General features: G+C 45.2%; 1 protein-coding gene across 1 annotated transcript; it reads right to left on the bottom strand.

Moving 5' to 3' along the window:
- Positions 1–719: 719 nt before the first annotated feature.
- On the bottom strand, positions 720–3,068 carry ITPRIPL2 (ITPRIP like 2). Its single transcript, XM_043976286.1, is given in 2 exon segments — positions 720–998; positions 1,000–3,068. Coding segments are annotated over 2 exon segments (1,608 nt in total). The 5' UTR covers positions 2,398–3,068; the 3' UTR covers positions 720–788.
- Positions 3,069–13,805: the final 10,737 nt, after the last annotated feature.

The raw sequence follows: 13,805 nt of genomic DNA, 5'->3' as shown, positions 1-13,805 counted from the left end.
AACTAGCATTTTTCACTGCCTGGCTTCTTCAGGAATGTTAAGTAAGTATGCCAACTAATTTATATTGCCGTATAATTGGTCTGCAAAATGCAACACTTGGTAATAACAATTACTATAAAATTAAGGCATTTATCAAAATAAAGTGCTATTTTCTCCTTAAAAGGGTTTTTTTCCTAACAAATTCTCCCATTACCCTTTGGCATGTTGAGCAACGGAATGTTTTGAAATCTTGTCAAACATGCTCTTAATTGCAATGCTCACAGAGCACAGGAATACCAATTTGTAGAATCTATAACTAAGTTACACAGTACATGATGCCCTCTTCCTCCAGCTGTGTTTTAAGATCCAGATTCATCTTTGTAAGGCAAGTGACCACATGCTATGGAGCCTTGGACGAAAGATGCTCCCCAACTCCCCTTCCAACTGGACTCTCCTATTGTCTAGGTTCCTATAAGCTATTAAAAAGGAATGGACATTTGCACTGTGTTTTCTTTGTTCCCAAGGTAGTGGCAGGAATGTATATATCTCTAGTACATATAGTGTAAGGAAGGCCAGGGCCAAACTCTGGAGGCTCCAAAAATATGCAGCCAGGGCTGGTCTCTTAATGATGATTCATTCATTCTAGAGACCCAAAGGTTGTGACGCACCTCCTCCCACCCCCAAAACCAACAGCATCTTATCCCCCCCCCAAGAAGACTTCGAGAGGGACCCTACTAAACTAGTGACTGTATCCCTCAGGACCCCTACTGGGGATTAGTGGTCAGTTAGATGAGGACACTTTCCCTGTTTTAGGGATCGTGCTCCGGGAAACCTTGGACCCGCTGGTTCCGAGGCTGGGGGGTCCTGGCCAGGTAGCGGGGTCCTCCGTAGGCTCGGAGAAGCTGGGGCAGCCGGCGCCACGTGTACACCAGTCGCGCTGCCACGAACTCCCGGGCGCGCTGGTCGAAGGAGGCCAGTAGGTCAACTGGGGCGGCTTCTCGCAGCACTTTGGGCAGGGGGGCCGATCTCAGTCGTGAGTCCGACGGCTCCATCGGGGCCCAGAAGACAGTGGAAAAGCGGGCGCTGGCGGAGCAGGCAGTCCCGCAGGTAGAGCAGCAGCTCCTCCAGCCGCTCTCTCAAGCGCACGTCTTCCCAGGTGTGCAGAGAATCCCCGCGCAGCAGCAGCAGTGTCAGGAGCGCGGTCTTGAGCGTATACGAGGACAAGATGCGCCCCCACTGCGAGGAGGCCACAGGGTCCAGCCCTCGGCCGCCCAGGTCCCTCAGTGCCTTTAGCAGCTGCAGGCATTTAAGGTGGCAGGCCCCGGGCGGGGCTCGTTCCTGCAGCCAGCCCAGCAGCCGCTGCTCCTGGCGGGCAGTGTTCAGTCCCCACAGGACCTCGGCCCTTAGCCCTCCCGGGAGCTCCGACGGGAGCCCCGGGGGAAGCAGTGGCGGTGTCACTAGGAAGACTCCGTCGCCCAGGTGTACCGCCGGGATAAGGCGCACGGCCATGGAGAGCCGGCAGCAGCCGTAGTCGGTGCGGCAAGGTAGGATGTGCAGGGTGGGGGGCTGGTCGAGACCCCCGGGGGATAGGCTGACCCGGCAGCGCTCCTCCAAACTGTAGCGCACCGTGGCCAGGCAGCGCTGCAAGTGCGCCTGGAACCAACGCGACACCAGCACCGCTGAGAGATGGCGCCGGCCGCGCTGGTCCACGCAGAAGCCGTCGGAGAAGGGTTTGCAGTCCCGGTGCCACTGGCCTCCGGCCCCGCCGTTAGGCGAAGCCGGTGGAGCCTTGAGGGCGCACACGAAGCAGCCACGAACTGCTAGGGGCAACTCGGGCTCCGCGCCCAGGCCCCGAGGCTCCAGCGCCACTAGGGGCGGAAGCCGCAAAGGGACCAGCACGTCGAAGCCATCGGGCCGGCGGATCTTGTGCTGCTCGTAGGCGCTGCCCACCTGGACGAAGTCCCCCCGGAAGGCCAAAGCTAGGGCTCCCCCGGGGGAGGGCCCTGGAGATCCCCGGGCCCGGCCCGCACGGACCAGTTCGCCCACGATGCGGCTCACGTGGGCTTTGCTGTGGCCCAGCACATGAGGAGACAGGCGAACTTCGTGCTCGTAGTAACTCTCCAGTAAAACACTGAGGCCCGGCTCGTGGAGGAGTCTGGCTGAAGATGGGGCGAGCCCCTGGTGGGGAGCACGGGGCAGGAAGCGCTGCCGGGCGGCGTGGCGAAAACGCAGCAGGAGGTACCCCAGGAACAGCAGGAGAACCGCTTTGAGCAGCGGGAAGCCGGTGTCCTCGCCGTCCTGGGGCGCGGCGGAGCTGCCCCTTCCGCTCAGGACGTGGTAGAGGCAGACCAGGGCCGTGCAGAAGCCCGTCACCAGCGGCCAAAAGACGCGCAGGTTGAGGGTGTAGTGCACCGACATTCTGGGCGCCCGGGGCAACGTCCGCTGGTGGTCAGCCCATGGTCTGGCCCGCCGCGCCGGCGACGGTGGCGCCCCCTTCTCCGCCCCCGCATACACGCTGCAGCTCGAGCCCGGTCCTGCCTCCGTCTCCCTCCCGGGGGCTGGCTCAGCCCTAAGCTGGCTCCTGGAAGGCAAGCCTCCTCTTCTCGATCGGTGCCTGTGCCGGTTGCCGCACCTTCTCTGGCTCCCGGGCTCCCTTCAGTTCTTCTCCCAGCTCAAGTTCTCTTTCCAGCTTGGGTTCCGGCTCTGCCCCGCCCCGCCCTCCAGCGCTCGCCTCGGCCCGGGCCTTTCCGCAGCTCCCGTCCCGTCTCGGGCTCCGGGCGGTTCCCAACTCTGCTCCTCTCCCGGCCCCGAGTCCAGGCTCAATGCCCGCTGCCAGCTGCGGTCCCGGCCCCCAGCCGGTTTGCTGCCCTCTCCAGGTCCGCGCCTCTCTCCGTTCGCTGCCCTGCAAAGTCCGGAGCCTTCCCTGCCCTGCCCGCCCCTGCCGAGGCTGGGGTCGGCCGGCTGTCGGGTCGGTCGGGCCTCGTCCCAGCCTCTGGCACCGCTGAAACTGGGCTCTCGAGCCGCAGGCCCTGGCTTCCCCTGATCCCGTTACTTGGGCCGCGAAGTTTCCTCTTCCGAGGAGAGAAGAGGCCGGGCCAGCGAGTGGAGAGGAAATGCCGATGTCTGGGAGCCGAGCTGGGAACGGGCGGGGTCGGCCCCCTCCCCCGGGGCCGCCTCCTTAAAGCGACACGAGACAGGAGCGGACCTGGAAGTCCAGCAGAACTGGGCCACAGACTTGGTTCTTTGCAGCCAGGTGCCGAAAGTATCAGAAATGCGAGACTCGGAAGCATGAAAGAGGACTTGCTGGGGCAGGCGCACACGGTGTTAGCTTTGGCCCGGGGCGCTTACCGCACGAGGGGGACTGCTGATAAACAGCTAAAATGAAAAGGGGGGAGGGGGGGTGGAGTAGTGGGCAATTAAAAACACACCCAAGCTAAATGTTAGAAGCTCTTGCTGGCAGGCTGGGATGGTGAGGTGTGTTTGTCATATACATATAACCTACCCTCTTATCCTTCCATCCTTCCTTTTTTTTCTAACATTTCTTACCCTTCTACTTCTATACAGGATGGTTATGATATTATATTGCATTGTGTTATAGTATCATCATATAATATCATCCCATCATATCACATCATATAATATCATATCATATATAATGGATGGTTGGGTGCAAGGTTTCTCCTCTAGGAATAGACCTACTAGATATTCTGGTTTGCAGGAAATACCTCCTGTTATAAATCCCTTTCTTTTCCTTCCTTCCATCCTTCCTCTTTTTCCTAACTTCTTTCTTACCCTCCTACTTCTGTATAATGAATAACATATAATGGATGGTTATATTATTATATTGTATTGTATGATTATATTGTATCATATCATATATAATGGATGGTTGGAGGCAAGGTTTCTTCTCTAGGAATAGACCTACTAGATATTCTGGTTTGCAGGAAATACCTCCTGTTATAGATCCCTTTCTTTTCCTTTCTTCCATCCTTCTTTCTCTTTCTTTCTTCCTTCCTTTCTTTCTCTATCTCTCTCTCTCTTTCTTCAATCTTAATAGTATTTCTCTAGTTACATGTAAAGATAGTTTTCAACATCGGTCTTTATAAGATTTTGAGTTCCCAAATTTTTCTCCCTCCCCAAGACAGAAAGCAATCTGATATAGGTTATATATATACAATCACATTAAACATATTTCTTCATTAGTCATGTTGTGAAAAAAGAATCAGAACAAAAGGGAAAAACCTCAAGAAAAAGAAAGTACAAATAATATGGTTCAATCTGCATTCAGATTCCACAGTTCCTTTTTCTGGTGTAGAGAGTATTTTTTTTGGGGGGTGGGGGGCCCAGTGAGGGTTAAGTGATTTGCCCAGAGTCACACAGCTAGTACGCGTCAAGTGTTTGAGGCTGGATTTGAACTCAGGTCCTCTTGAATCCAGGGCTGCTGCTTTATCCACTGAGCCACCTGGCTGCCCCCTGTGGAGAGCATTTTCCATCATGAGCCCTTTGGAATTGTCTTGGATCTTTCTTTTCTTTTCTTCCTTCCTTCCTTCCTTCCTTCCTTCCTTCCTTCCTTCCTTCCTTCCTTCCTTCCTTCCTTCCTTCCTTCCTTCCTTCCTCCAAGAAAAATCATCTATCCAAATCATAGCAAAACAGAAATTAGAGAAGGTATCCATAAGAGAGTAGCAAACTAGGGACTGGGGCATGACGGAGATGGTAAATTTGTGTTGTGTTCTCAGTCTTTTCCTTCAAGCAACCTGAAGTAGATTCCTTTATTTCTAGTTTCATTCTATCTCTAGATTTGCTTCAAGGGAATAGGAAACAGCTCCTGGGTGCCAGAACCCACCCCTTCCCTTACCGGCTTGGGGAGTTCTTTCTTGGTTCTGCCATTAAATGACTAGATTACCTTGCATAAGTCAGCTACTTTGAGCCTCAGTTTACTCATCTCTAAAATGAGAGAGTTGGATGATTTTAGGATCCCTCAAGTACCAACATTCTATTGTAATGGCCCTCCAGATTTTATATTACACACTTGAGAATTAGAATTTTGAATTTAAAGAGAAATTTACTACAAATTAGCATGTAATTTTTTTATAATCTTATTGGCGTTTTTGTTTTTTGGTTTTGGTTTTTGTTTTTGTGGGGCAATAAGGGTTAAGATACTTGCCCAGGGTCACATAGCCAGTAAGTGTCAAGTGTCTGAGGCCGGATTTGAACTCAGGTCTTCCTGAATCCAGGACCAGTGCTTTATCCACTGCGCCACCAAGCTGCCCCTCATTTTTTTTATAATCATGCAGCTGCGAATAAATCTGGTATTTTTATCCAGGAACCACCCTTTGAATCAGCAAATCTTATGAATGTGTCCTAGTTCCCAGATGTGAGTCAGCTCCTAATGCTGTCCATTGCTACCTCTCTTTGCTCCTCTCTGATGGTATGTTGGAATAGGGGAGATGGGGTAGGGTCACTACAGAGTCCCCCTCAAACATCCCCTGTAGGGAAACACTGGACAAGGGATTCATTGTGGCTGACACCCCCCCACCCCCAGATTCAGCAAAGCATTCAGGGAAACTACAGAGAATATCAAAGAACCAAGCATCAATAACAAGCAACACTACTAATGGCTAGCATTTATATAGCTCTTTTAAGATCCTCAGAACAATCCTTGAGGCTGGTAATATTATTATCCCCATTTACAGAAGAGGATACTGAGTCTGAGAGAAGTTAAGCGACTAGCCCAGACAGAAATATCTGAGGAAGATTCCAAGCCCAGATTTCTATTCACTTCAACAAATGAACACCCTCTTTAGGGGATGCACAAGAAGTCTACAGGACTATCCCTGCCTTAGGGAAACGTACAGGGTTGTGGAGATGTCACAACTGCTTCTCCTTCAAACATGTATAATTTCACCAGTGTGAGTCCTCTATAATTTAGTAGATGGTGTCTTAGGGTTGTGACCAAAAAAACCAAAACAGAAAAACACAACCACCTCATCACCCTACTGACAGCCTGGTAGTGAGGTAGACCCGGTACTACAGCCACCCCCCACTTAAATCTTCTGCAGCTTGGTATGACTTTCCAGAAGCCAAAGTCTCTACAACATGATGAAACATCTAAAGAGGATCTTAGTGGAGAGAAGCACCCAAAAGCCAATATATTACAGTATTAGAAATAAAATACTGGGGGAAAGCTAGGTGGCACAGTGGATAAGGCTCTGGTTTCAGGAGAACCTGAGTTCAAATCTGGCCTCAGACACTTGATACTTACTAGCTGTGTGACCCTGGGCAAGTCACTTAACCCTCATTGCCCAGCCCAAAAAGAAAAGAAAAGAAAAGAAAAAAGTAACTGAGAAAATTAAAGGGCTTCAGGTTATATTTTTTTAAAAAAGAAATTAAATACTGAAATTAATACAATAAAGTGGCAAGACATATGGGGTAGATGTTATGGGCAGGACTTGTAAAGGTACATTATCTACCTGAGGTAACTAGGGGCCTCAGTGAATAGATCACAGGGCCTGGAGTAGGGAAGGTCTGAGTTCAAATCTAGACGGATTCTTCCTAACTCTGTGACCTTGGTCAAGTCACTTAACTTCCATTTGCCTCAGTTTTTTCATCTGTAAAATGGAGATCATATTACCTACCTCCTAGGGTTGTTGTGAGGATCAAATGACATAATATTTGTAAAACATTTAGCATAGTGTCTGCTGCATAGTAGGAACTTAACAAATTTTCCTCTCTTTGCCTCCCTTCCTTCCTACCTTCTTACTTTCCTTCCTTCCTACCTTCCTTCCTTTCTACCTTCCATCCTCCTTTCCTTCTTTCCATGATGATTGAGTTTGGGGGCAAAGTTTCATAGAAGAGGTAAGATTTAATGATAATAGTTAGCATTTATATAGCACTTTACAAATATTAACTAATTTTATCCTCACGGCAACACATTGGAGGTAGGTGCTATTATTATCCCCATTTTACCAATGGGGAAGATGAGGTTGATAGAGGTTAAGTAGCAAGCCCAACGTCACACAGCTAGTAAATATCTGAGACTGGATTGGAACTCATGATGTTCTGATTCCAAGTCCATTGCTCCATGCACTTTGTCACAGTGCCTTAAGCTGGACCCTGAGAGGTAGCATATAAATAAGAGAGCCAACATTAACCTGGCATAGATAAGGAAGAGCTCTGATACAGAAGAGTATGTGCATCCTGAAACTATGAAAAAGTAGATAGGACTTTGAATGCTAGTATGAGAAGTCTGGTTGTTGATCTGGGAAGTGCTATTCAAAACAAATGTTTCCACTCTAAGAAATGAGGGCTGTATTCACTCTCATTTACCTAAGATGGTGGGCTCTGTTGTCTAGCTTTAAAAATAGACTATTAGAGGGGCAACTAGGTGGTGCAGTGGATAAAGCACCATCCCTGGAGTCAGGAGGACCTGAGTTCAAATCTGGCCTCAGACACTTGACACTTACTAGCTGTGTGACCCTGGGCAAGTCACTTAACCCCAACTGCCTTACCAAAAAAAAAAGACTATTAGAGCTAAGGGCAACTAGGTGTAGGATAAGACATTTTCAGCATAAACTCTCCAATATTAGACACTTCACCATGGACACAAATTCCCAGAATTGTCCTGGTATGATTGGGAAAAATGAGGGAGAAGGGATATATCCTAAAACCATGTGGCATAATAAATAGAAGCTCACATTTATAAAGGCAAGAAGGTTTGCAAAGCACTTTTACATATGTTACCTTAGTTGATTGTTTCAATTTACTTCAATGTGTGGTTACTCCCATTTTACTGATGAGGAAACCATCTTTGAAAGGTTAGGTAAAATGCCCAGGGTCACACAGCTTGTAAATATCAAGGATTCAAAATCAGATCTGCCTAAATCTAAACCCAGAGAAATTCCCCCAGTTTGGTCCCAGCCTCTTGGGTTTTGGTGTCTTTTGTTTGTTTGTTTTGGGTACCTTTTGTCGTTTTAAAGGAATTTTTAAAAAACCGAACTTTTCACATGTATGGTACATAGGCCCTACTTTAATAACCTTGCATAAAGACCTGTTGGTCCAGCCCTGTCCTGCTTCAGAGAAAAGCAAGCCCATACTGGATTACTAAACGTCATTGGAAAATGCTTCCCCCTGATCTGTACTCTGTCCTGAGGCCTTTATTCATTTAAGAGTCACACAGTGCTGGAAAAGAGCTTTGGTCTCACCAAGATGAAGCAATAGAAGGGGGCTAATGAGTATGTAATGCAATTGTATGCCTATAAAATGATCCAATATTCAGCTGAAGCCCTTGAGAATTACACTATAAACCGAACACAATTAGAGATTAATAAACTGATTTTTTTCATTCATACTAGGTTCCACTGAATGCTAATATCATAGACCCTTATGAAAGTCATCATCCCCAGGAAGTCTGTTGAGATAGTTTCCATACTTGCTAGTAAATAATTCACTTTGGTTATATAGTTCATGGGGGCAAACTTGGGGGTTTTAGAAGCCCACACTTGAATAGTGCACTACGCAGCTATCCCATATTAACAGACAAAACTAGAGATGCAATTATTTTTTTCTCTTCAGAAGTATTTGCTTTGCCCAGGTGGGCTCTTGTGGTTCTCTTAGTCAATTGTACTTAAAACAAAGAGCAGTACTGAATGGTGATCCCTGTGATTATGTGTCTACAGACACAGTCATGATGGGGTTTGACCAGCCAGAAAACCATGCTGCTCAGGACCAAGTTCAGATTATAATCACACTCTGATTTTTTTACTTGGAGGTGTGGGCTGTGGGGATGGCTTCCCTTTCTTTGTCCAAAGACAAAAATCACTGCTATCTTCATGAAACTCAAGGTCACTGGACATTGGGTGGGTTTTTTTGTTTGTTTGTTTAATGAGGCAATTGGGGTTAAGTGACTTGCCCAGGGTCACACAGCTAGTAAGTGTTAAGTGTATGAGGCTGGATTTGAACTCAGGTACTCCTGACTCCAGGGCCGGTGCTCTATCCACAGCGCCACCCGCTGCCCCATTGGGTGTTTTGATCCCCAAAGGAGCACTTTGAGTCACTGTGACTTCCTTCTGGCCAAAGAGACTCAGATTTACTAATTTTCCTGAAGGGGGGAAAAGAAAGAAGGGTAAAGTGGCATGCCTAGCATGAGAATGCAGCCACCAAAAGAGAATAGAAAACTCAGTACATTATTGCTTTGAGCGATCAAACTTTTTTTCCCCTTCTTAATGTTGTGTTCACTGAATCAGAGGAGGGATACTTAGGATGAAATGGGTTTAGCAATTCCCTCACCTATTTATGATGATCTCAGCTTGTCCAAAACTTATACTGCCTTTTCTTTGTATCTCTCTTATTGCGGTTATCAAATTCTGCTTTGCTCAATGTAGTTTTTTGGTTCTAGAGACAGAATCCATCTCAGAATCATACAATGTCAGAGTTAGAAGAGATATCAGAGGCAATCAGGTCCAATGTCCATCTTTTTTTTTTTTTTTTTGCGGGGCAATGAGGGTTAAGTGACTTGCCCAGGGTCACACAGCTAGTAAGTGTCAAGTGTCTGAAATGGATTTGAACTCAGGTACTCCTGAATCCGGGGCATGATGGAGATGGTAAAAAAAAAAAATTCTAATGTAATTACAAGTGTCCTATAGTGTTTTTCTTGACGACTTCCCAGTAGGAGAAAACCCACCCAGCCATTTCATTTTTTGATAGCTGTAGTTTTTAATAATTTTTTTATTGTTGCTGTTGTTTAGTCATTTTTCGGTTGTGTCTGATTCTTGGTGACCCCATTTGGGGTTTTCTTGACAAAGATACTGGAGTGGTTTGACACTTCCTTCTCCAGCTCAATTTACAGATTCAGAAACAGTTAAATAGGCTTAAGTGATTTGCCCAGTGTCACACAGCCAGTAAGTGTCTGAGGTCAGATTTGAACTCTGGAAGATGAGTCTTCCTGACTCCAGGCCTGTCACCTGGGCCACTGTACCATCTAGTGGCTCAGTTTGCATTTACAGCAAGCATAAATTTTAACCCATAGCTCCTTGATTTCAGGATCTCTTTACACTCTTAAAAATTACTGGGGACAGCTAGGGGGCACAGTGGATAGAGCACCAGCCCTGGAGTCAGGAGTACCTGAGTTCAAATCCGGTCTCAGACACTTAACACTTACTAGCTGTGTGACATTGGGCAAGTCACAACCCCAGTTACCTCACCAAAAAAAAAAAAAAAGACAAGAAAGAAAAAAGAAAAATTACTGAGGACTCCAAAGAGCTTTTGTTTATGTTGATTAAATTATATGTATTGATATTTACTGAATTAGAAATCAAAACTGATTTTAAAATATTTATTCATTTAAACATAATAACAAACCTATTACATGTTCATATAAATAGTATGTTTATGAAAAAAGTACATTTTCTAAAACAGAAAAAATTTTAGATGAGTGGCATTGTTTTACATATTTTTGTAAGTCTCTTAATAAATAGATGGATTCTTATACCTGCGTCTGCATTTAATCTGTTGTTTTGGCTGACATATATGTAGAAAAATCTGACCTTACACAACTATGTAGTTGGAAAAGGGAGAAGTATTTTAATAGGCAAATTATATGTTGGTATTATTATGAAAATAGTTTTTACTTCATGGATCCCCTGGAAGGAGGACTCCCAGAGGCCCAAAGACCACTTTCTGAAAATGAGTAGTCTTGCATTTTTTAATTTTATAATTTTTTTGTAGGTTGGTTCTGATTCAGGCTCATCTAGTGCTTTGGGTTTAAAAGAGTTGAAAAATGAGACACAGAGACTAAACTAATCATTAACAGAAGGAGATTTACTCATTCATATTATGGAAATGATGAACATCATGGAAAGGATACTCAGCAAGGATGTAGCAATTCGTTCATTTGAGATCAACTTCCCTAGCCATGTTGGTATGTCAGTCATGAGGGAGGAGCTTCTGACTCCTTGTGTTCTGTCTTTTGGTACTTACTAGCAGAAAGCTACATCAAAAGGTTAACCTTATCCCCCAAAGACAATTAGGTCTTGGAGATGACTTCAAACTTTTAAGTAAAAAAAACTAGGCTAGCCCACATGGCAGATATTGTTCCTACCACACCTCTGTTCCATGTGATAAGCCTCCAAATATTTGAAGGCATCTATCAGGCATTCCCTGAGTCCTCTCTTCTCAAAACTGAACCTCCCAGTTCTCTCAAATCATCTTCATCTGGTATGATCTCAAGGCCCTTTCCTATCCAAGTTGCCCTGTTCTCAAATTTCTCCAGTATAAACTGGTCTCTACCAGTCCAGTATAAACTGGTCTCGACCACAATATGGTGGTCTCAACAAAACTGAACACAGTACTCCAGGTGCGGTGTTTGTCTTAATGAAACCTAAGATTGCCTAAGAGGCAGAATATTGGAAAGAGATTGGATAGAGAACTGGATCTGATGATCAGACCCCAGTTCAAATCCTACTTCTTATATATACTGGCTGTGTAATCATAGGCAAGACACTTAGCATTTCAATGCCCCCAAATAACAAAACTAAGTCACAAATGAGACACTAAGGTCCTATGATGAAATCATGGATTAAGACCAAAAATTAAAAATGGTATAATGTTCTTGGCTTCCATATCATACTGTTGACCCATATTGATTGTAACCCCCTTAGATCCTCATATCTTTCTTAGGTGCACTTTATACCAAGTATCCATTGATACCAAGGATACCAAGGTATCCATTTATTGTTTTTTGTTTTGGTGGGGCAGGGAGGGTTAAGTGATTTGCCCAGGGTCACACAGCTAGTTAAGTGTCAAGTGTCTGAGGCTGGATTTGAACTCAGGTCCTCCTGAATCCAAGGCCAGTGCTTTATCCACTGTGCCACCTAACTGCCTCCTCCATTTATTGTTAATGTTCAGTCATGTCCAACTCCTTGTGACCCCCTCAGGGGTTTTCTTAGCAAAGAAATTGGAGTGGTTTGCCTTCCTTCTCCAGCTCATTTTACAGATGAGGAAATTGAGGCAAACAGGGTGAAGTGACTTGCCCAGGCTCACACAGCTAGGAAGTAGTCTTCCTGACTCCAGGGCTGGCACTCTATACATTGCATCACCTAGCTGTTTCACTCAGAGTCTGGAAGCCAGATTATAAGGGATTGAAAAGTGAGTGAGAGGAGAGGAAGTGGAGGAATCTACAGTAACTTCATCCCTTTAAAAGTTTTATAATCTAGGTTCGCTTTTTTAATTTTAAAATATTCTGGCTGGGAATATTGCCATCCTTTTACAAGCCTATTTTGACCTGTCAGAAATTTAGAAACAGTGTTTTAAAGCTTTGAATCATAAGCTCTCTAATTATTTCGCCTCCTTTTTACAGCGAACTCTGATTTCCAACCCTCATTTGACTATTCTGCACTATAATTATACCAGGAGGGTTATAGTGAATGCTGTACTTTTCTGTACTGACTTCCTAAATTGTCAGATTCATACCTGGAAACATTTGTCATTAAGGGGATAGCTTTCTCACTCATCATTAATGGACAAGTCCTTTCAGACTGACTAATTCCCAAGTCTACTTCATTCTCAATGCACTTAACCAGAGACATCCTTCACCCATTTCCCCCTTTGTTAATGTATTATTGTTGAGAAACAGGAGAAAAACTTGCTTACCTTTTACAGGCCTCTCCAAAGGCCATTGATTCCTCAGTAGTGGGGAACAGCATTTGTGTGTGGAAGGGAAAATGGGCTTGCCAGTTTTACTCTCTGATCCAGACCTATAGGATCTTTCTTTAGCAAAGCCATCTGTGGTAGTGTAAATGATACACCTGAAGTGTATCTTTAATGTATTTTTTTTCTGAATCTGCATGAAGTAATGTTCCACTGCCCCTAATTTTAAAGGAATCTAACAATCCCCATGCTATAATTTTTAAAATCACCATCATGATGACCAATAAGTACAATATATAATTTGATTCAATGTTAGTCTACGTGAGTAAAAACAAGATGCAAACTAGCTGGTTGGCTGTTTTCATCCAGTCATGTACGAAGGCACTACCATCATGGTCTGTAACCTCAGCGTTTTGCTGACTCTTCATTCTTCCTCATCCGTATAGTTGATCAGTCGCCAAACTTGCTCTTTTCTCCTGTATCTGACCCCTTCTCTCTACTTACACACGGGTCCTCATCCCCTTTCTCCTAGATTACTGCAATGGCCTTTTAATGAATCTCCCTTATCCGAGTCCCTGTATTCACTTCATTCCATCCTCTACATGGCCACCAAAGACATATTCCTTAAGTTCAGCTCTAACCATGTCACTGCCTACTCAACAAACGTCACTGGGTCCCTCTTGCCTCTAGGATCAAGTATAAACTTCTCTGTTTAGCTTTTTTTTTTTCTGTTTAGCTTTTAAAACTCATTACACTCATTCCCCAACTTCTTTCCAGCCTTAGTGCACATCACTCCCCACCCCATGAGCTGATATCCAGCCAAACAGACTGTCTATCCATCCCTCTCACAGAACTGCATCTCCCATCTCCATGCCATCTGCTTTATCAGGAATGTTTTTGCTCTTTCTCTCTACCTCATAGAATCCCTTTCTTCTTTCCAGTTGCACCTCAAGCACCATTTGCTACCTAAAGCCTTGATGCCCTTAGCCATTAGTGCCCTTCCTCCCTCCCCATTTTGTATTGTTCTCTTCTGTTATATATTGTACTTACATCCCCTGTTTAAGTATAGTTCCTTGAGGACATAGATTGTTTCATTCTTTGTATTTGTATGCCTGATGGACTAGGACAATACCTGGTACATAGTGGGCATTTAATCAATGCCTATTAATTGATTGATTGGGGAA

This window comes from Dromiciops gliroides, chromosome 1, assembly GCF_019393635.1.
Source record: "Dromiciops gliroides isolate mDroGli1 chromosome 1, mDroGli1.pri, whole genome shotgun sequence".
In the NCBI taxonomy this organism is placed as follows: Eukaryota; Metazoa; Chordata; class Mammalia; order Microbiotheria; family Microbiotheriidae; genus Dromiciops; species Dromiciops gliroides.
The sequence above is the reverse complement of the archived record's forward strand: the minus strand, read 5'-3'. Positions and strand labels throughout refer to the sequence as shown.